At 40.5% G+C, this 20,441-nt stretch overlaps 1 protein-coding gene across 5 annotated transcripts in view; it reads right to left on the bottom strand.

Annotated features, from left to right (window-relative positions):
* Positions 1 to 816: 816 nt before the first annotated feature.
* LOC122746892 (zinc finger protein 420-like) overlaps positions 817 to 20,441 on the bottom strand; it is a 40,963-nt gene continuing 21,338 nt past the window's right edge. For 2 of the 5 annotated variants that reach the window (XM_043992973.1, XM_043992974.1), the window contains one exon: positions 15,513 to 18,043. In XM_043992973.1, the coding sequence (XP_043848908.1) occupies positions 15,888 to 18,043 (2,156 nt within the window). In that variant the 3' untranslated portion in view covers positions 15,513 to 15,887. Of the gene's footprint in view, positions 2,965 to 5,799; positions 5,896 to 6,520; positions 6,648 to 8,894; positions 8,987 to 9,455; positions 9,633 to 15,512; positions 18,044 to 20,441 lie in introns of those variants that run through there. The other 3 variants (XM_043992975.1, XM_043992976.1, XM_043992972.1) reach the window with 3 other exon arrangements.

Genomic DNA, 20,441 nt, shown 5'->3' with positions numbered 1-20,441 from the left:
GTGAATGACTTAACTACTCTCAGCAATGCAATGATCCAAGACAATCCCAAGCAACTAATGAGGAAGCTTACTATGCACCCCCATAGAAAGAACTGATAAAAAGAACTCTCATCCTGTAGCAAAACCATTTAAGTGTAATGAACATGGTAAAAACCTTCAGGCAGGGCAAGATTAAGCAAAGAGCTCACATTGCAGAAGGCCCATATAAATGTAATGAATGTGGAGAATCCTTCAGCAACAGCCAATCCTTAGGAAACATCAGAAAATTCCCAAAGGGGAACCCTGTAATTGTAATTAATCAGGGGAAAGCCTTCCTTCCCTTAGTCATGTCTTGGTCCTTGAGAAGTATCAGAAAATTCTTGATTGAGAAGTTGATTGTACATATATAACCTGGTTGTGATCTTATGGAGGGGGGAGGAAAGGGAGGGAGGGAGAAAAATTTGGAACTCTAAATCTTATGAAAATGAATGTTTAAAACTACCCTTACATGTAACTGGAAAAAATAAAATAAATGTTTGTTGCTTAAAAAAAAAGAACTAATGGTGCTCAATACAGATTGCAGCATAACCTTTTTTTGTTAGTGTTTTGTTTTTGTCTGTTTTCTTTCAAAACCTGGCTAATATGGAACTGTTTTGCATGACTGCTCATGTATAGCTTATATGGAATTGCTTGAGATCTTGGGGGAAGGAGGGTGGGAGGAAAAGAATATGGAACACAAAAATTTTAAATAAAATTTTTGTTGTCAAAATTTGTATTTACATTTAATTTGGGAAAATAAAATCCAAAAATAAAAAAAATAAAAGAGATTTAGATATCAAGAGCTGGCCTTTACATGCTATGGTTTTCCCCTTTGGGGAAACAGATTTGAACTCAATAGAGCATTTGCCTAAGTTTACAAGGATTTCTATCCAATATGAATTTTCTGATGCACAGTAAGGTTTCCTCTAAGGGTATAAGCTTTTCCACACTGAGCACATTCAAAAGGCTTCTCTCCAGTATGAATTCTCTGATGTATAGCAAGAGACCTACTTTGGCGGAATGTTTTCCCACAATCACTACATTTAAAAGGTTTCTCCCCAGTATGAATTCCCTCATGTATAATAAGCCTTGAACGCCGGCAGAAAGCTTTCCCACACTGAGGACATTTAAAAGGCTTCTCTCCACTATGAATTCTCTGATGTACAACAAGGTATCTCTTGAGGGCAAAGGCTTTCCCACACTGAGTGCATTCAAAAGATTTCTCTCCACTATGAATTTTCTGATGTCGAATAAGGTTTGAACTTAGACTGAAAGCTTTCCCACATTGTGTACATTTAAAAGATTTCTCTCCAGTATGAATGACCTGATGAACATTAAGGTAGCTCCTCTGCTTGAAGATTTTGCCACACTCCTTACATTCTAAATCTTTTTCATCAGTATCATTTCTCTCATGTCGAGTAAGTAATTTCTTATCACCAAATGTTTCCCCACATTTAGGATGTTCATAAACCCTTTTCCCCATATGAGTTCGCTTATGTTTATTAAGACTGGATGTCCTGATAAAGCTTTTACCACATTCATTACAGACAAAAGGTTTCTCTTTAATATGAGTCTTCTGGTGGTTGCTAAGTGTTCCCCTCCTGGTAAAGGCTTTACCACATTCAGTACATTCAAAAGGCTTCTCTCCACTATGAATTCTCTGATGTTCATTAAGTTCTCTCTGGTAGATAAAAGCTTTCCCACAGTCAGTACATTTGTATACTTTTCCTCCAGTATGAATCTTCTTATGCATAACAAGGGATGCCCTCAGGCAGAAAGATTTCCCACATTCAGTACATACAAAAGGCTTCTCTCCACTATGAATTCTCTGATGTTCATTAAGTGTTCGTTTGTAGATAAACGCTTTCTCACAGTTAGCACATTTGTATTGTTTTTCTCCAGTATGAATCTTCCTATGCCTAATAAGTGATGCCCTCATGCTGAAAGATTTCCCACATTCAGTACATATATAAATCTTCTCTCCCCTATGAATTCTCTGATGGTCAGTAAGATAGCCCCTCCGTCCAAAAGTTTTCCCGCATTCTTTACATTTGTAAGGTTTCTCTGCAGTATGAATAATCAGATGTTCATTTAACGTTCCCTTGTGGGCAAAGGCTTTGCCACATTCAGTACATTTGTATGGTTTTTCTCCAGTATGAACTTTCCGATGACTATTAAATGATGACTTACGGTGGAATGTTTTCCCACATTCAGTACATTTAAAAGGCCTTTCTCCAGTATGAATTCTCTGATGTTCAGTAAGTAAGAACCTGTTCTTGAAGGTTCTTCCACATTCATTACATCTGTAGGGTTTCTCTATTGTCTGGGAATGAGTTTTCTGATGTTCATAACCAGAGGGCTTCAGCTTAAATGCTTTCCAACATTCATTACATTTGTAAGGTTTCTCTCTGGTATGGATTCTGAGGACTGAGTTGTCAGTGAAGGATTTCCCACATTCACAACATTCATATAGTCTCTGTCCAGTAGGTATTCTATGAATCTGAATAAGATCTGAGTGGTAAGTGAAAGGCTTCCTGTATTTATTATACTTACAAATAGAAGAGAGAATTCTACTATTTTTATATAGGTCTAAAAATTCGTTGACACTCTTATCAAGTGTATCATATTTCTGGAGAATTTTTCCTGTTGAAAGTCTCTGTGGTGGAACAATGAGTGACACTAGACTAAACCTCTTCCCAAATGTATTACATTCATGAACCTTTAACTGATCATTAGTTTTTCTTTGAATTCTTGTTACTTCCTTGGATTGTCTATTATAGTTGCCTTTCTGCTTCTCTGTCCTGACCTCACATTTCCATGCTCTTTCCAATTTGGAAGCAAAGGGAGCATTCTTGGTGACTATCTCCTTAGATGGCTCTCCCAGAAAAACCACCTGATTTGGAGGCCACTCCAAGTTTTGACACTTTGTCTTCAGAGCAATGGAATCTGGAAAAAAAAAGATATCACAATTCACTGCTCTCTTTGTTATAATAAAGGAAACTGCTTCTATTAAGTTCCTAATTCTAACTCTTCATGAGCAAATGATGATCAAAGAATAAATACTATTAAGATGGACCTGAAAACAAGACAAGTGAGGAGACAGGAGAAGATTCCACAATTCATATCATTTGTAGATGCAGAGAAAAGCAGATGGTAACTTTGGGGGAAATGCTTAAATGTTGAAAAAGAGAAACAAGCAGATTCTGGAAATTCTAAATTATTAAGCCTAAGGTCAATCTTTGCTAAAATCCCAGAATCTATTGCTAAATACTTTGGGAGATCCAAGGAAAGCAAAAATGGTTGGGTCCTAAGACACAATTAGGTTTAAATGTGAGCAAATTTCTTAGGCTATCAATTGGACAAAGATGTAACCTGTGATCTGAGTGGCAGAAGGAGCTGCTTTGTAAAGGAATGGTTGCTAATGTGTGTCATCCCCTTTTCTACAAATTATAGTTTTGGAATGCAGAAGTATGTTTAATGTGATTATACATATATAAGCTATATCAGATTGCCTGCTGTCTTAGGGAGGGGGAAGTAAAGGGAGGGAGAAAAATTTGGAACTAGAAATCAAATGTCGAGGGGGCATCTAGATGGCATGGTGGATAAAACACCAGCCCTGGATTCAGGAGGACCTGACTTCAAATCCAGCCTCAGAAACTTGACACTTACTAGCTGTGTGACCCTGGGCAAGTCACTAAACCCTCACTGCTCCACCAAAAAACCAAAAACAAACAAAAAACACCAAATGTTGAAAAGTATCTCTACATGCAACTAGAAAATAATAAAATATTTATAATTAAAAACAAAGAAAAAAATTATAGTCTTGGAGAACCCAGAGCATTCCATGGTTAACTGACTTCCCAGTGTCGCATAGCCAGTATATTTGAAACTGAGAGAACAGACTAATTCATTTCTTTATAAGATTTCTAGACTAGATGAGGAATAAACATACATAGCACTTGACACTTCTAGAGGGCATACCAAAAAGTGCAATTGTAATCTTTCATTGCTTAAAGTACATTACTCAAATTCTTTCATTTGACCCCAACAGCTCCCACATAAGGTGGATGCTACAGGAAGGATTAATGACTTGAAGATGAGAAAATTGAGGGATGTAGAGACTGAGTGACTTGGCCATTACAACACATTTCCTAAATGTCACAACAGGGATTTGAGCCCAGGTTTTTCCTACTCCAAAGCCAAGATTCCAAGCACTATGCATTGCATTTCTCTCTAAGGATGCTGTATGCATCACATATCTTGATTTCCAAAAGAAAATGGACAGTCTCATATTATCACTGGGGAGAAGATAAAGGCTCACAGTTTAGAATCTACAGAAAGACACCATAGATGTCTGTGTGACTTAATGCAGTGTTTCAGTTTAATAGACTGATCTCAATTTGTTAGGAAATGTCCTGGTGTTGTGACTCAATGTTCCATATTCTCACCTTTCTTGTTTACCTTCTTTTTCTTTTTCTTTTTTTGGTGAGGCAATTGGGGTTAAGTGACTTGCCCAGGGTCACACAGGTAATAAGTGTTAAGTGTCTGAGGCCGGATTTGAACTCAGGTACTCCTGACTCCAGGGCCGGTGCTCTATCCACTGAGCCACCTAGCTGCCCCTTCTTTTTCAACACTTTTAATAAAAAACAGAAGGCACCCTGATCAATGTGGCTGATGACTCACAAATATGGATGACACATGGTACAGCAGATGACTGAGTCAACATTTTCTAACATCTCAATACAAAAAAGACAAAAATACATGATGGCAAAATAGAATAAGAATAACTGAAATGGTTGAAAATGTCAATTGTAGCAGAAGACTAGTTAGAATGAGTTGTACATTTTGGCTTATTCAAAAGAACCAGAGAAAGAACTATGAAGTCTGAATGCAGATCAAAGTATACTATTTTAATTTTTTTCTTTTTTTTTCCCCATTGGTTTTTCCCTTTTGCTGTTTCTCCTTTCACAACATGACTAATGTGGAAATGTATTTCACATGACTGCACATGAATAACCTATATCAAACTGCTTGTTATCTTGGGGAGAAAAAAAATTGAAACTCAAAATTGTATGAAAAATGAATGCTGAAAACTCTCTTTACATCTAAGTGGAAAAAATAAAATACTACTTAGAAAAAACACCACCATGCCCATAAAGACTTCAAATACAGGGAAAACAAAGGATGAAAACAATAACCTGGTTATTAACACACTAGTGTATGTTAGAGAACAAATGGGAAATCAGGATATGTGCTAAGGGAAGGTAGGTTGGAACAGAGAAGGAGAAATAACACAGGACAAACAGACATAAGGGAACTTAATTTGGGATCAGAATCAAGGACTTCATCATCTCAGACCTAAATTACTAAACCAGGGTCCTCATGAGTAATCTTGCCCATGTCTAGCCTTTCTTCCAGATCACACTACAGGCATGTACTTTCCTAAGACAGTAACTCTATCATATTATCCATTTCCCTGACTGAAGATGGCCAATTTCTTCCCAACAGGCCCCAAACTACAAGATCTCAAAATTATTCAGGGAAGGATTCTAAGGCTCCCACAAAAGGCCCCATGCTACCAGTTTTGCCTTATATGAAACTTCTAGGGAATAAGCTTGCTTTTGAAGAGATTTTCAAAAGAAAAAGGCACATAAAAAACAAACATTTTTCTTCTCAAGCAACCTAGAGTGCTTTGAGAAGAGTTCTTTCCATTTCAAAGGTGTTCAACTGAGTAGCTCCATTCCTGTTTGGAATGAATCTCATCAACCTTCACTTACGCACCTGGACAAACCACTTGAGGGACTTCTGTCTCTGATATCCAGAGTTCTTCCCCTTGCTCCAGCTGGGATATCACATGGGGTTTAAAAACTGACAATCCTGATCATGTGAAAAGACATAGAAATTATTAGGAACACAGACCCAGTTTAGAATTCTGACCATCACTGATTCTCAGACTTGGAAAGGACCCCAGAGACCATCTACTCTACAACACACTTTTTGCCAAAATTATGGGAACCTTTCATGTCTTCAACTTGTCTCACTGAGAGTTTAGGGTAGAATCTTTGATGAGGGAAGAGGATGAGGTGTACTGTCAAGGATGCATAAAGGTGTTGTTTGTTTGTTTTTTTTAGTGAGGCAATTGGGGTTAAGTGACTTGCCCAGGGTCACACAGCTAGTAAGTGTTAAGTGTCTGAGGCCGGATTTGAACTCAGCTAGTCCTGACTCCAGGGCCGGTGCTCTATCCACTGCGCCACCTAGCTGCCCCCACAGAGGTGTTGTAAAAAGAATAGCATATCCCATAAAAATAGGAAAAAGAAAATCTTTAGTTTTGCATGACTGAGCATCTCCCCATATGACATCTCTTTCTCAATATTCCTGAACACCAAACCCAGCAGTTAAGCACAGGGTTAAGCATTACAGACATTCCAGAATCCCAAACACATGGTAATACACAGACACCACAACAGATAGCTTTTTAGTTACAGAGGAAAGCTGTCCTTACCCAAGGAAACCAGGTTCTTATAGTTCTCCAGCATCACATCCCTGTATAGGTCCCTCTGTGCTGGGTCCAGCTCCCTCCATTCTTCTTCAGTAAAGTCCACAGCCACATCCTTGAATGTTATTGATTCCTGAAATGGTAAAACAGATCCTTGCTCTTCCTTTTCTTTATACACACCAAGAAGAGAGAAATGAAGGTAGCAGAATGTAGAAGAACTGGTTCTCACAGCATTGAGGGTTTCATTGTGTTTTATCACATATTTGTGGAGGAGCCATTTACTACAGGATATGCCTGACTTTGGACTAGAAGGGAGAACACACAGACACTTTTATGTTATTGCTTAAGCTCACTTCTTCTTTTTTTTTTTTTTAGTGAGACAACTGGGGTTAAGAGACTTGCCCAGGGTCACACAGCTAGTAAGTGTTAAGTGTCTGAGGCCGAATTTGAACTCAGGTACTCCTGACTCCAGGGCCGGTGCTCTATCCACTGCACCACCTAGCTGCCCCTTAAGTTCACTTCTAACAGCGATTTTCTCAACCTTTTCTTGTCATGGACCCTTCTGTCTGGCTGCAGGATCCTGGTGATGCCTTAAGTTGAGAATCATATCTTTAAACAAATGAAGGAAATGGTGACTTTCATGTTGTGATTAGGAAACATAAAAATATGGGTTTTTCTGATCCAAGTTCACAGATTCTTTTGATGTCTATCCACGGACTCCTTAGGGAACTGTTGTCCCTAAGTAAACAACCCCTCACTAATAGTATCTAGCATCAGAGGTATATCATCAGATGGTATTTACTCATCAAGAAAGAGAAAATTCATCCAGCAGTTGGAGAATCCATTTAAGAGAGTTCAAGGCTCAAAGTTCCAGAGACACTCATCCCAGAGAGCCATAGATCAGGGGGGCAGCTAGATGGCGCAGTGGATAGAACACCGGCCCTGGAGTCAGGAGTAGCTGAGTTCAAATCCGGCCTTAGACACTTAACACTTACTAGCTGTGTGACCCTGGGCAAGTCACTTAACCCCAATTGCCTCACTTAAAAAAAAAAGCAGTTAAGGCAAAAAAAAAATTAAACATTTTGTAATAATAAAAAAGAGGAGAGAGGAGAAAGAAGAAGGAAGAACAGAGAAGGATTTCCATCCCTGCATATTGTTCAAAATAACTTGCAAATTCAAATAGGTGTGATCACTTCAAGGTGATATGGACTGGAATTTGGGATCTTGAGTCATCCCAAAAGAATTACGAGATTCAGTAACTCAATTTCCCAAGTTTTTTTGAAATGCTGTGGGTGACCACAGGGAGAGAACCAGAGTATTGGAAAGGTATCTCTCAAATAGGGAAAGGAAAGACAGTTATATTTATAGTATGGATAAATTGATTATCAGTCTCATTATAATAATCTCCACCTTGGGGAGGTACAGGGGAGGGCATATCCTAATTTGGAGTTCCTGGGGTCCTAAGCCAACCCCCGAGGCAGGTACCTTTTTCAGTGGAGGTGTGTTTTGGGGGTTTGCAAGTCATAAGGTGAATCTGGGGACAAATTTGGCCTTTTCTGCGCATGTCTCTTTCTGATTCCCATGGCTAATTTTAAAATATAATCATTTTTCATTAGAATTTCTATAGGTTGTCTTTTTCTTTTATTGTTATTTTGATCTAACCCATTCTGGTCCGTTATGGATGTTGATCACTATGGGTATGAGAACCTAACATAAGTTATCCATTAAGTGGGATCTAACTCCCTTTTGGAGCTAATAGCTGAATTAGAGCTTGGGTCTTGCGTTTTTCTATTAACCCCTTTTTCACCTCCTACATCAAAGGGATTCATAATTCACAGTCATCGGGACCTCCTTGTGTATATTATGAAATGAAGATGATGTAAAAACAAAAGCAATCAATCCCTAAATTTTTATAAAAGAGAAAATTGGGGTCTAATTCTAGCTCTTCCCCTTCTGAGACCAAGCAAGACATTTGATCTCTTGGGCTCAGTTTCTTCTTGCACCAAAAGAGGGTGTTGGGCTGGGTGATCTACTGTCCACTCCCATTCTCACAATCTATCGACCTGATATCCTCTGTCACAAAAGGCCCTTCTTCCGGGTAAGAAAAACTGAGGCTCTGGTGCCTCATTAGGACATGGCTGGGCAGAGACCAAAGGAAGGGAAGGTGACCCACCTGCTCAAACAAATGAACCATGGGGCTCAGTGGATGAAGCACAGGCTCTGGATTCAGGAGGACATGAGTTCAAATGTGGCCTCAGACACTTGACACGTACTAGCTGTGTGACCCTGGGCAAGTCACTTAACACTCATTAACACCCCCCCCCCCAAAAAAAAAGAAACAGTATTTGGGAGAGACCAAAAAAAAAAAAATCCAACTTACCTGGTCTCTGTCTGACAGGAGATCAGAGGTCATTCCTTCCTCCTGCTCTGGGCTCCTTTCTTGGGGAAGGGAAGAGTCTTGAGAAGGGAGAGCTGAGGGAAAAAACGGTTCCATGAGGGAGACCAACCCTGACGTGTAGCTTGCAGCCTGGAAATCCCCTAAAAGTTAGATGTTTACGGACACTCGTACGGAGATTCAGGCCAGTGACAGTGGCCATCGGCCCCTCCGGCCAGGACTGACCCAGGGGGAATGAAGCGATGCGATGACACCCCCAGGGAAGACGCCCTGCAAACCTTCACGCGCTGCCGGAGGGGGGGCTGCTGTTCTTCCCCAGAAAAGGAGGGGCCCGGATCTCATCCGAACCCCACGACTTACACCCGGGTCAGGCCAGGGGCACAGGGAGGCTGCTCCCCGAGACCCGCGATGCAAACTTCGGACCACACTCGGGACGGGGCCACGGGAGACCCACAGTGCTCCGAGTCACAGAGCATGCGCACACGCGCTCCTGCCAGCTTCTCACCCACTCACACGCATTCTCCGCCCCACCGAGGTTACACTCACCCAGTCAGCGACACCCCACGGGGAGGACGCACTCTCGCAAAGCACGCACCCACGAAGAGGAGTTCGCAGCGAAGCCCGGACACCCGCGGACGCCCCGCAAAAAACCCACACACCAACCGCCACCTCTCATCTGAGCAGCAGAGCTGAGCCACGAACCTAGGCAGGACAGGAGAGAACTTCCGGCTTTCACTTGAAATGCGCCTGCGCACGCCAATGAAGGTGTGGGGCATCAGACCAGGAAGACACAGGCGCGGTTTCAGATCCCGATGGCTTCTGGGAAATGTAGTCGAGTCCCCTGGATGCCATTTCCAGGAGTGGTCGGAGGCGCCCCACTGAGCTGAATCTTAGCGGGGAAGGGGAGAGGGAGCTGAGAGAGTTCCTGGAGGTCACAAGTGTAGACTGACACATGTGGTCCAGCCCAGTGACCGAGAAAGAGAATGAGTTTGACTGGCAGACGGAAACAGGTGGAAGGCGACGGACAGAGGGAGACGCGGCGCGCTTTGCACAGGAGCTACCCCGACCCCAGACTCCGCACAGACAGCGCTCCTCCGGCCCACCCCCTGTGCCCCCGGGACCACAGCTGGGGAGGCACGTGTAGACAGTCACCACGTTCTTTCCAAACCCTCCAGCGTCCAGGAGACACCTTGCGGTCCATTCCCACGGTCCCCCCAGCCCCGTCCTTCCTCCAGCATCCTCCCTAGAGCGGGTACCCCACCCAGCGGGCCAGCTAAGGTCTGATGCGCTCGCTGTCCGGACGCCCAGCGGCCAGTCCATGCAGGCTTAGAGGCATTCCTCTTTCTGGGTGCCATGTCCCACGGTCAGTTTCTAATAACACTCACCTCCCAGGGTGGTGGAGGATCGAATGAAGTCATGTTTGTGGTGGGCTGGGCAAACCTGAAAGCATTATATGAATGCCAGCTACCGCGGAGCCTACTGATCCTGAGTTTGCAAGTCCCTAGGGCCTCAAGAATGATTAACTACATGTTACTACCCTTCATGTACTCTTCCTCTCCCTCACACATGACATTGCAATTCAGCCTCTGTGCCTTTGCATAGACTGGACTCCTGCACTTGGACCTGCCTCCACACTTCTGCCCTTTAGGGAACCTAGCTTCCTGCAAAGCTCAGTTCCTGTGCTACCTCCTTTGGGAGCCTGATCCCCTTGGGGGCTGGTGCATCTCTTCCCCTCCTGACACCCATTAACACATTCCTTTACCTTGTTTGTCTTTGCTTTCTACTTTCACGTGTACATGGCATTTCATCCAATGGAATGTAAGCTCCATCCTGTCATTTCCAAGCTTTTGCACTAATCAAGATGAGGGATGGAGGACCTGAACTAAGCTGGTAGCTCTGGGAGTAGAGAAGAGTGGTTCAGATGCAAGAGATGTGGTAAAGGTAGAAATGACAAGCTATGACAACTAACTGGATGTTGGGTTAGGGGCAGTGAGGACTCCAGAGCAATACTTAGATTATGAACCTGACAGATTGGAAGAATGGTGGTACCTTCAACAGAAAGAGGAAAGTCTGGGAGAGAGTAGAATTTCTCCAGGGCATGGGAGGTTAAGATAATGAGTTCAATGTACATATTTTGAGCTTAGGGTGTCTCCAAGACATCCAGTTTGAAATACTCAACAAGTAATTGATGAAGGGGCAGCTAGGTGGCACAGTGGATAAAGTACTGGCTGTGGATTCAGGAGGACCTGAGTTCAAATCCAGCCTCAGACACTTGACACTTATTAGCTGTGTGATCCTGGGCAAGTCACTTAACCCTCATTGCCCCACACACAAAAAAATTGATGAAGAACTGAAGCTCAGAATAGAAACTGAGGCTAAATACATATGTAGTAGGAATGGGTAGTGACTTGTATCCTCTTGGTTACTTTCTTTGTTAACCCTTTTAGGTACTATTGATCTTAGGTTATCTGTTAACCCTTTTAGCCTCCTCCAGCATATAGATGCATGTCTTATGGGTGTACAGTCCATAGTTAAACTCATGGTTAATGATAAGGTTATGAAGTAAAAGAGTGTAGAGAGAAGAGGGCTTTGCACAGAACCTTGGAAAACACCTGCATTGAATGGGTGTGATGAGGTAGCATCTGAGGACTTGTCAGACAGAAGGAGAGCCAAGAGAACCTGGTATCACAAAAATCTAGAACTGTCCAGGACGTCAACAGTGTCAAATGACTACTAGATTTTACAATAACAAAAGAAAAAATTATCAGAAAGTTTTCCAAGACCAATTTCAATTGAATGAGCTTGGAAGCCAGATCAAAAGGGATGAAAAGCATATGACAAGAGAGGAAGTATAAGCAGCAAGTGTAGACAAGCTTTCCTCTACAAGAGACCCTTTCTGTTAAAGAATCCCCTACCTTCTAAAGTAGCATATTCAACATTTTGTTTTCCTTATTTCTCTCTTTATACTCCATCTTCAAGATGCATCAGCTACCATAGGTTGATCACCTCGAGACAGATAAATGACTCACAGACCTATAAAACCAACCTTAGCCCCTCTTTTGTTCTCCAGTGCTATATCACCAATTACCTAACTGGTCCCTCTATATTCACTGTCACTTCGTCTTTATCCATTCTCCACACAGCAGTCAGTATGCAATTGTGAAAGCATAGATCTGACCTTCTTACTCCCCTAACTTAAACCACTACCCCCTAGAATCAAATACAAACCCCTCTGACATTTAAAATCCTTTAGTTTTGGGCTCCAGATAATCCAGAAATGCAGTTCATCTCACAAAAGCTGGTTGGAGTACACTAGACTCCTACCTTACAAATTTAAGCAAAAGTGCATAAAACTAAGCAAAAAGACTAAAACATCTCACATATATAAAATAGTGCAGTCAGTGAATAGTACAGGTTATATATTACAAGGTCAATTAAGGAGCAAGCTTGCCAACTTACTCCTGGCTCCTTTCCCCTTGTTTTATGTAGATAAAAAGAAAAGCTATTTCCTTGAGATGTTCTATCACTTAACCAGGTAAGGAAATGAATAGTGCATTTAGCTATCATAAGGTGCTCTAGCTTCCTATGAATGATCCTATCCCAAGCCCATTTGTGGTGGCTACCTGCCCCAAGAATGCTTAACAGTAAGAGTAGAACCTTAGAAATTATACCCCAAATCCTTCAAGTACCTCAAGTTCCTACTTTTCCTAGGGGCTACACTTCCACCTTCAATTATGACTCCCTAAATTAATAGGATTTGACAATTCATTGTTGATAACCATGTGATTTATTAACACACACAGGTAACAACAAGAAACAAATAATATGGCTTTTAAAAATACATGCGTGGGGCAGCTAGGTGACACAGTAGATAGAGCACTGGCTCTGGAATCAGGAGGATCTGAGTTCAAATCTGGCCTCAGACACTTCACACATACTAGCTGTGTGACCCTGGGCAAGTCACTTAACCCCCACTGCCCCCCTCACACACACACACAAAAGAAACAGCAGTAAGCTCTCAGGCTCCCAACACAATCACACCAAAAACCTCCCAATAATGCCATAAGACAATTCTTTGGAGCAGCAGAAACCACAAAGGAAGGGAGTGAGATCATTTTCCAGCCAAGGACAGAACAGAAGGGTGGCAGGGAAAGTCTGTTGTACTGTGGTGGGAGTGGAGCCCAGCACCACAGCTGTGCTGACACAGATCCAGCCCCAGGACATGTCAGAGAAAAAGACTTCTGGAGCCTCTGAATTGGTTGCAGCTGCAGCTAACTCAGCTCACAGCGTGGTGAGATAGTCGATCGGCTGGCCAGGGGAGATTACATGAGTCTCTGCTGGCAATGAGGTGGAACTCTGATGTTTTGTTGTTTTTTTTTATTTTTTAGTGAGGCAATTGGGGTTAAATGACTTGCCCAGGGTCACAGTCAATACTATTAGAAGGAAAAGAAATGGTCAGATTAAAACCACAACCCCCAAATCTCTTCAGAACTTAAAAAGGGAGTCAAGGAAGGGGGAAGCTTTGCATGGGAAACAGAATTCATGTCTTGGATGGCTGCTGCCTGTATAATGCGTGAATAACAATGGAGATGAGAGACATTCAAACATGCCTTCCCAGAGACCACCAATCTCAAGCAGTATTTTGGAAACTTAAACTTCTGAAACAGCTTTCTGAGGAATTGTAAAAGAAAGAAACCAGGAGTCAAGACATCTAGGCAGTAGTTGCAATTTGCTATTGAGTACCAGCTAAAGTGGGGAGTACGTCTTCCATCTTGGAACTATAAAGGTAAAAGCTAGCTGCCTCATTTGGGCCCCAGATTTTCCTTCCTAATTACCTGAAACCATCAGCTCTGCTGCTACTTATGCCAGTAGGAGTGCTGCCATGTTGGTTTAATAGAATGATGGATGGGGTGAGTGGTTGGGAAAAAAGAGAATGACAAAGAGAGACATAAAGGGACATTTAGAAGAATGGTGAACTCTAAATGGTTGGGTACCCTGATTTCCCTCTTGGAAAGAGGATTCCCATCTTCCCCTTCTTAGGGAAGGAAGCAACCATCTCACTGCTCAACTTCTCCAAAGTTGCTTCTTCATTCCCATGAATTTTGTTTTATATACGTGTTTTAGATCTGTGTTGTTTTATATTCAGTGATCTCTACTCATTCCCCTTTTGCTTTTTGTTCTTTGTCAAATACAATAAATATATCTAAATTAAAGCCCTTGTTAACTATATTTTAGGATGTATGCCAAACACTGGGATTACTAATACATTTAAAAAAACCCCAAACATTAAAAGGTCAGAGTTGAAGAAAAATTTTACCTCCAAATACAAGACTCAAGAGAAACATAAAAAGGTAAAAAGGAAACAAAAATGAAAAATTGTAAGAAATTCAATAAGGTTTCTTACAGCATGATAATATTCCATTACATTCATCTACCACAACTTGTTCAGCCATTCCCCAATTGATGGGCATTCCCTCGATTTCCAATTTTTTGCCACCACAAAGAGAGCTGCTAATAAATATTTTTGTACATGTGGGTACTTTTCCCTCTTCTATGATCTCTTTGGGATACAGACCTAGCAGTGATACCACTGGGTTAAAGGGTAGGAACAATCCCATATCCCTTTGGGCATAGTTCCAAATTGCTCTCCAGAATGGTTGGATCAGTTTACAGCTCCAACAACAATGTATTAGTGTTCCAATTTTTCCACAGCTTCTCCAACATTTATTATTTTTCTTTTTTGTCATATTACATAATCTGATAGGTGTCAGGTGGTACCTCAGAGTTGTTTTAATTTGTATTTCTCTGATCAATAGTGATTTAGAGCATTTTTTCATATAGCAACAGATAGCTTTGATTTCTTCATCAGAAAACTGCCTGTTCATATCCTTTGACCATTTCTCAATTGGGGAATGACTTGCATTCTTACAAATTTGATTTAGTTCCCTATATATTTTAGAAATGAGGCCTTTTCAGAAATACTGGCTGTAAAAATTGTTTCCCACCTTTCTGCCTCCCTTCTAATTTTGGCTGCAATTCTTTTGTTTGTACAAACCTTTTAAATTTAATGTAATCAGAATCACCCGTTTTGCATTTCATAATATACTCTATCTCATCTGGATATAAATTGTTTTGCTAACCATAGATCTGAGAGGTAAACTACTCCTTCCTCTCCTAATTTACCTATGGTATCATCCTTTATGTCTAAATCATGTACCCATTTTGACCTTATTTGGGAATACAGTGTAAGATGTTGGTCTATGCCTAGTTTCTGCCATACTATCTTCCAGTTTCCCCAGCAGTTTTTGTCAAATACTGAATTCTTATCTCAGAAGCTGGAGTCTTTGGTTTTATCAAACAGGAGATAACTATAGTCATTTACTACTGTGTCTCCTGTGCCTAACCTATTCCATTGATCCACCACTCTTATTTCTTAACCAGTACCAAATGGTTTTGATGACTGCTGCTTTACCATATAACTTCAGATATGGTATAGCTAGCCCACCTTCCTGTGCATTTTTTTTCATTAGTTCCCTTGATATTCTTGACCTTTTATTCTTCCAGATGAATTTTGCTATCATTTTTTTCTAACTCTATAAAATAATTTTAAGGTAGTCTGATTGGTATGGCATTGCATAAATTAATTTAGGTAGAATTGTCATTTTTATTATATTAGCTAGCCCTATCCATGAGCAACTGATATTTTTCCTTTGTTTAAATTGTATATAAACCCCTGCAATCTATTATCTAGGGTACTATTTGACAAGAGTCTGGATAGTACCCATGATCCTGTTAAATTACCTTCCTTACTAAATAAAACCTTTCTTTTAATGTTCACAGGCATTGTCTTTCTCTGGTTTCTTTTCCTTTTAGAAAGGAGATTTAGATCTCAGGAGCTGGCCTTTGCATGTTATGGTTTTCCCTTTGGGGAAAGAGATTTGAACTCAATAAAGCATTTGCCTAAGTTTACAAGGATTACTATCTAATATGAATTTTCTGATGCACAGTAAGGTTTCCTCTAAGGGTATATGCTTTCCCACACTGAGCACATTCAAAAGGCCTCTCTCCAGTATGAATTCTCTGATGTATAGTAAGAGACCTACTTTGGCGGAATGTTTTCCCACAATCACTACATTTAAAAGGTTTCTCTCCAGTATGAATTCTCTCATGTATAACAAGATTTGAATGGTGGCAGAAAGCTTTTCCACACTGAGTACATTTATATGGTTTCTCTCCAGTATGAATTCTCTGATGTACAACAAGATATCTCTTGAGGGCAAAGGCTTTCCTACATTGAGTACATTCAAAAGGCTTCTCTCCAGTATGAATTTTCTGATGTCGAGTAAGAGATGAATTTAGACTGAAAGCTTTCTCACATTGTGTACATTTAAAAGATTTGTCTTCAGCATGACTTTTTTTATGCCGACTAAAAGATCCCCTATGGCTGAAAGTTTTCTTACATTGAGTACATTCAAAAGGTTTCTCTCCAGTATGAATCATTTGATGAACAGTAAGATAGCTCCTCTGTTTGAAGATTTTGCCACACTCCTTACATTCTAAATCTTTTTCATCAGTATCATTTCTCTCATGTAGAGTAAGCAATTTCTTATAGCGGAATGTTTCCCCACATTTAGGATGTTCATAAACCCTTTTCCCCATATGAGTTCTCTTATGTTTATTAAGACTGGACTTCCTGGTAAAGCTTTTACCACATTCATTACAGATAAAAGGTTTCTCTCTAATATGAATCCTCTGGTGTTGCCTAAGTATTACCCTGCTGGTAAAGGCTTTCCCACATTCAGTACATTTAAAAGGCTTCTCTCCACTATGAATTTTCTGATGTTCATTGAATGCTCCCTTGTATATAAAGGCTTTCCCACAGTCAGGACATTTGTATGGTTTTTCTCCAGTATGAATCTTCCTATGCATAATAAGGGATGGCCTCAGGCTGAAAGATTTCCCACATTCAGTACATGTAAAAATCTTCTCTCCACTATGAATTCTCTGATGGTCAGTAAGATAGCTCTTTCGGCTAAAAGTTTTCCCACATTCATTACATTTGTAAGGTTTCTCTGTACTATGAACAATCTGATGTTCATTAAATGTTGCCTTGTGGGCAAAGGCTTTCCCACATTCAGTACATTTATATGGTTTTTCTCCAGTATGAATTTTCTGATGAGTACTAAATGATGACCTACGGTTGAATGTTTTCCCACATTCAGTACATTTAAAGGGCTTCTCTCCGGTATGAATTCTCTGATGGTCAATAAGTGTTGCCCGGTGGGCAAAGGCTTTCCCACAGTCAGTACATTTATATGGTTTTTCTCCAGCATGAATTCTTTGATGCACAAATAGTGATGCCCTGTGGGTAAATGTTTTCCCACAGTCAGTACAATGATAAGGCTTCTCTCCAGTATGAATTCTCTGATGTTCAGTAAGTATGCACCTGTGCTTAAAGGTTTTTCCACATTCATTACATCTGTAGGGTTTCTCTCTTGTCTTGAAAAGAGTTTTCTGATGTTCATGAGCAGAGTGTTTCAGCTTAAATGCTTTACCATGTGCATTACATTTGTAAGGTTTCTCTCTGGTGTGGATTCTGAGGTAGTTTCTAAGGACTGAGTTGTTGGTGAAGGATTTCCCACATTCATGACATTCATATAGTCTCTGTCCAGTAGGTATTCTATGAATCTGAATAAGATCTGAGTGGTAAGTGAAAGGCTTCCTGGATTTATGATCCTTACAAAAAGAAGATGGAATTCTATTGTTTTTATTTAGGTCTGAAAACTCATTGAAACTCTTATCAAGTATATCATATTTCTGGAGTATTTTTCCTGTTGGAAGTCTCTGTGGTGGAACAATGAGGGACACTAGACTAAACCTCTTCCCAAATGTATTATATTCATGAGCCTTTAACTCATCATTTGTTTTTCTCTGAATTCTTGTTACTTCCTCAGACTCTCTATTACAGTTACCTTTCTGGTTCTCTGTCCTAATATCACACTCCCATGCTCCTGCCAATTTTGAAGCACAGGGAACGTTCTTGGTGACTATCTCCGTAGAAAGCTCTCCCAGAAAAACCACCTGATTTGGAGGCCACTCTAAGTTTTGACACTTTGTCTTCAGAGCAATGGAATCTGGGGAAAAAAAAGATATCACAATTCACTGTTCTGTGTTGTAACAAAGTAAACTGCTTCTATTAAGTTCCTAATTCTAACTCTTCATGAGCAACAATGATGGTCAAAGAATAAACACTGTTGAGAGGGACCTACCATAAGACATGTGAGGAGATATGAAAAGATTCCGCAACTCATATCATTTGCAGATGCAGAGAAAAACAGACAGTAATTGTGGGGGAAAATGCTTAAATGTTGAAAGAGAGAAACAAACAGATTCTGGAAAGTATAAACTATTAAGCCTGATGTCAATCTTGGCTAAAATCCTGGAATCTATTACTAAATATTTTGGGAGATCCAAGGAAAGAAAAAATGCTTGGGTCCTAAGACACAATAAGGGTTAAATATGAGCAAATTTCTTAGGATATCAATTGGACAAGGATGTAACCTCTGATTTGATTGGCAGCAGGACCTGATGTGTAAAGGAATGGTTACTAATGTGTGTCATCCCCTTTTCTACAAATCACTGAGTCTTGGAGAACCCAGAGCACTGTGAGGTTAACAGACTTGCCCAATGTCACACAGCCAGTATATCTGAAAGGCACACAGAGAGAACAGATTAATTAATTTCTTTATAAGATTTCTAGACTGGGTGAGGAATAAGCATACTTAGCGGCTGTGGCTTTTAGAGGGTATAAAAAAAGTAAATGCAATTGTACTCTTTCATTGCTTAGTTTATAAAGTACCTTACTTAAATTCTTTCATTTGACCCCAACAGCTCCCATATAAGGTGGGTGCTATAGGAATTATTAACGACGTGAAGATGAGAAAATTGAAGTTTGTAGAGACTTGGCCATAACAACACATCTCCTAGATGTCGGAAGAGGGATTTGTAATGATTGGAATGATGCCACCTACTGGAGACTTGCTGTGGGAAAGCTCCACCATGAGGAAAATGCCTCAGAGCTCTCCCCGCAGGCTCCCTTTCCTCCTTCCTCTCTCCTCCCAGAAAATAGGAGGCTCCTCAAGTTGATTGGCTGGTAGCCTTGATAGACAGCACCCATGAGCAAACGTCATTTTCTGACACCAAGGAAAAGCCACAATGCTTCTGAGGCATTTTCCTCATGGTGGAGCTTTCCCACAGCAAGTCTCCATTAGGTGGCATCATTCCAATCATTACAGATTTGAGCTGATTTCCCTACTCCAAGACCAAAAGTCTAACCACCATGCATTGCATTTACCTTGATTTCCAAAAGGAAATGGACAGTCTCATATTATCACTGGGGAGAAGATAAAGGCTCATGGTTTAGAATTTACAGAAAGATATCATAGATGTCTGTGTGACTTCATGCACTGTTTCAGTTAATGGACTGACCTCAATTTGTTAGGAAATGTACTGGTGTTGTGCCTCAATGTTCCATATTTTTGCCTTTCTTGTTTACCTTCTTATTCAACACTTTTGATGAGGGTGCCTTCCATTTTTTCATTAATGTGGCTGATGGCTCACAAGTATGGGTGACAGGTGGTACAACAGATGACTGAGTCAACATTTTCTTTTTTTAAAAAATTAATTAATTAATTAATTAATTAATTTTTTAGTGAGGCAATTGGGGTTAAGTGACTTGCCCAGGGTCACACAGCTAGTAAGTGTTAAGTGTCTGAGGCCGGATTTGAACTCAGGTCCTCCTGACTCCAGGGCCGGTGCTCTATCCACTGTGCCACCTAGCTGCCCCTCAACATTTTCTAACATCACAATACAAAAGAAGACAAAAATAGAAGATGGCAAAATAGAATAACTATAATAATTGAAAATGTCAACTGCAGATGGACAAGTCTAGACAGAATGAGTTGGATATCTCTGCTTATTCAAAACAAGCAGAGAAAGAACTATGGAGTCTGAATGCAGATCGAAGCATACAATTTTCATTTTGTCCTTTTTTTTCCCATGGCTTTTCACTTTTGCTCTGTTTCTCCTGTCACAACATGACTAATGTGGAAATGTATTTCACATGACTGCACATGTATAACCTGCATCAAACTGCTTGTTATACTGGATATGGAAAAAATTTGAAACACAAAATTGCATAAAAAATTAATGTTGAAAGCTATCTTTGTATGTAATTGGAAAAAAATAAAATACTATTTACCAAAAAGAGAAAAAACCCAAAAAATAACCCAGGCTCATAAAACTTAAAATACAGGGGGAAAAAAGGTAAAAATAATAACCTGAAGTTATTAACACACTGGTGTTTGTTAAAGAAGAAATGGGAAACCAGGATATGTGTGAAGGGAAGGTTTGGTGGCACAGAGAAGGAAAAATATCACAGGATGAACAGAGATAAATGAACTCAATATGGGGTCAGAATCAAGGACTTCGAGGCAGCTAGGTGGTGCAGTGGATAGAGCAATAGCCCTGGAT

This window comes from Dromiciops gliroides, chromosome 3 (assembly GCF_019393635.1).
Source record: "Dromiciops gliroides isolate mDroGli1 chromosome 3, mDroGli1.pri, whole genome shotgun sequence".
NCBI classification, from domain to species: domain Eukaryota; kingdom Metazoa; phylum Chordata; class Mammalia; order Microbiotheria; family Microbiotheriidae; genus Dromiciops; species Dromiciops gliroides.
The sequence above is the reverse complement of the archived record's forward strand: the minus strand, read 5'-3'. Positions and strand labels throughout refer to the sequence as shown.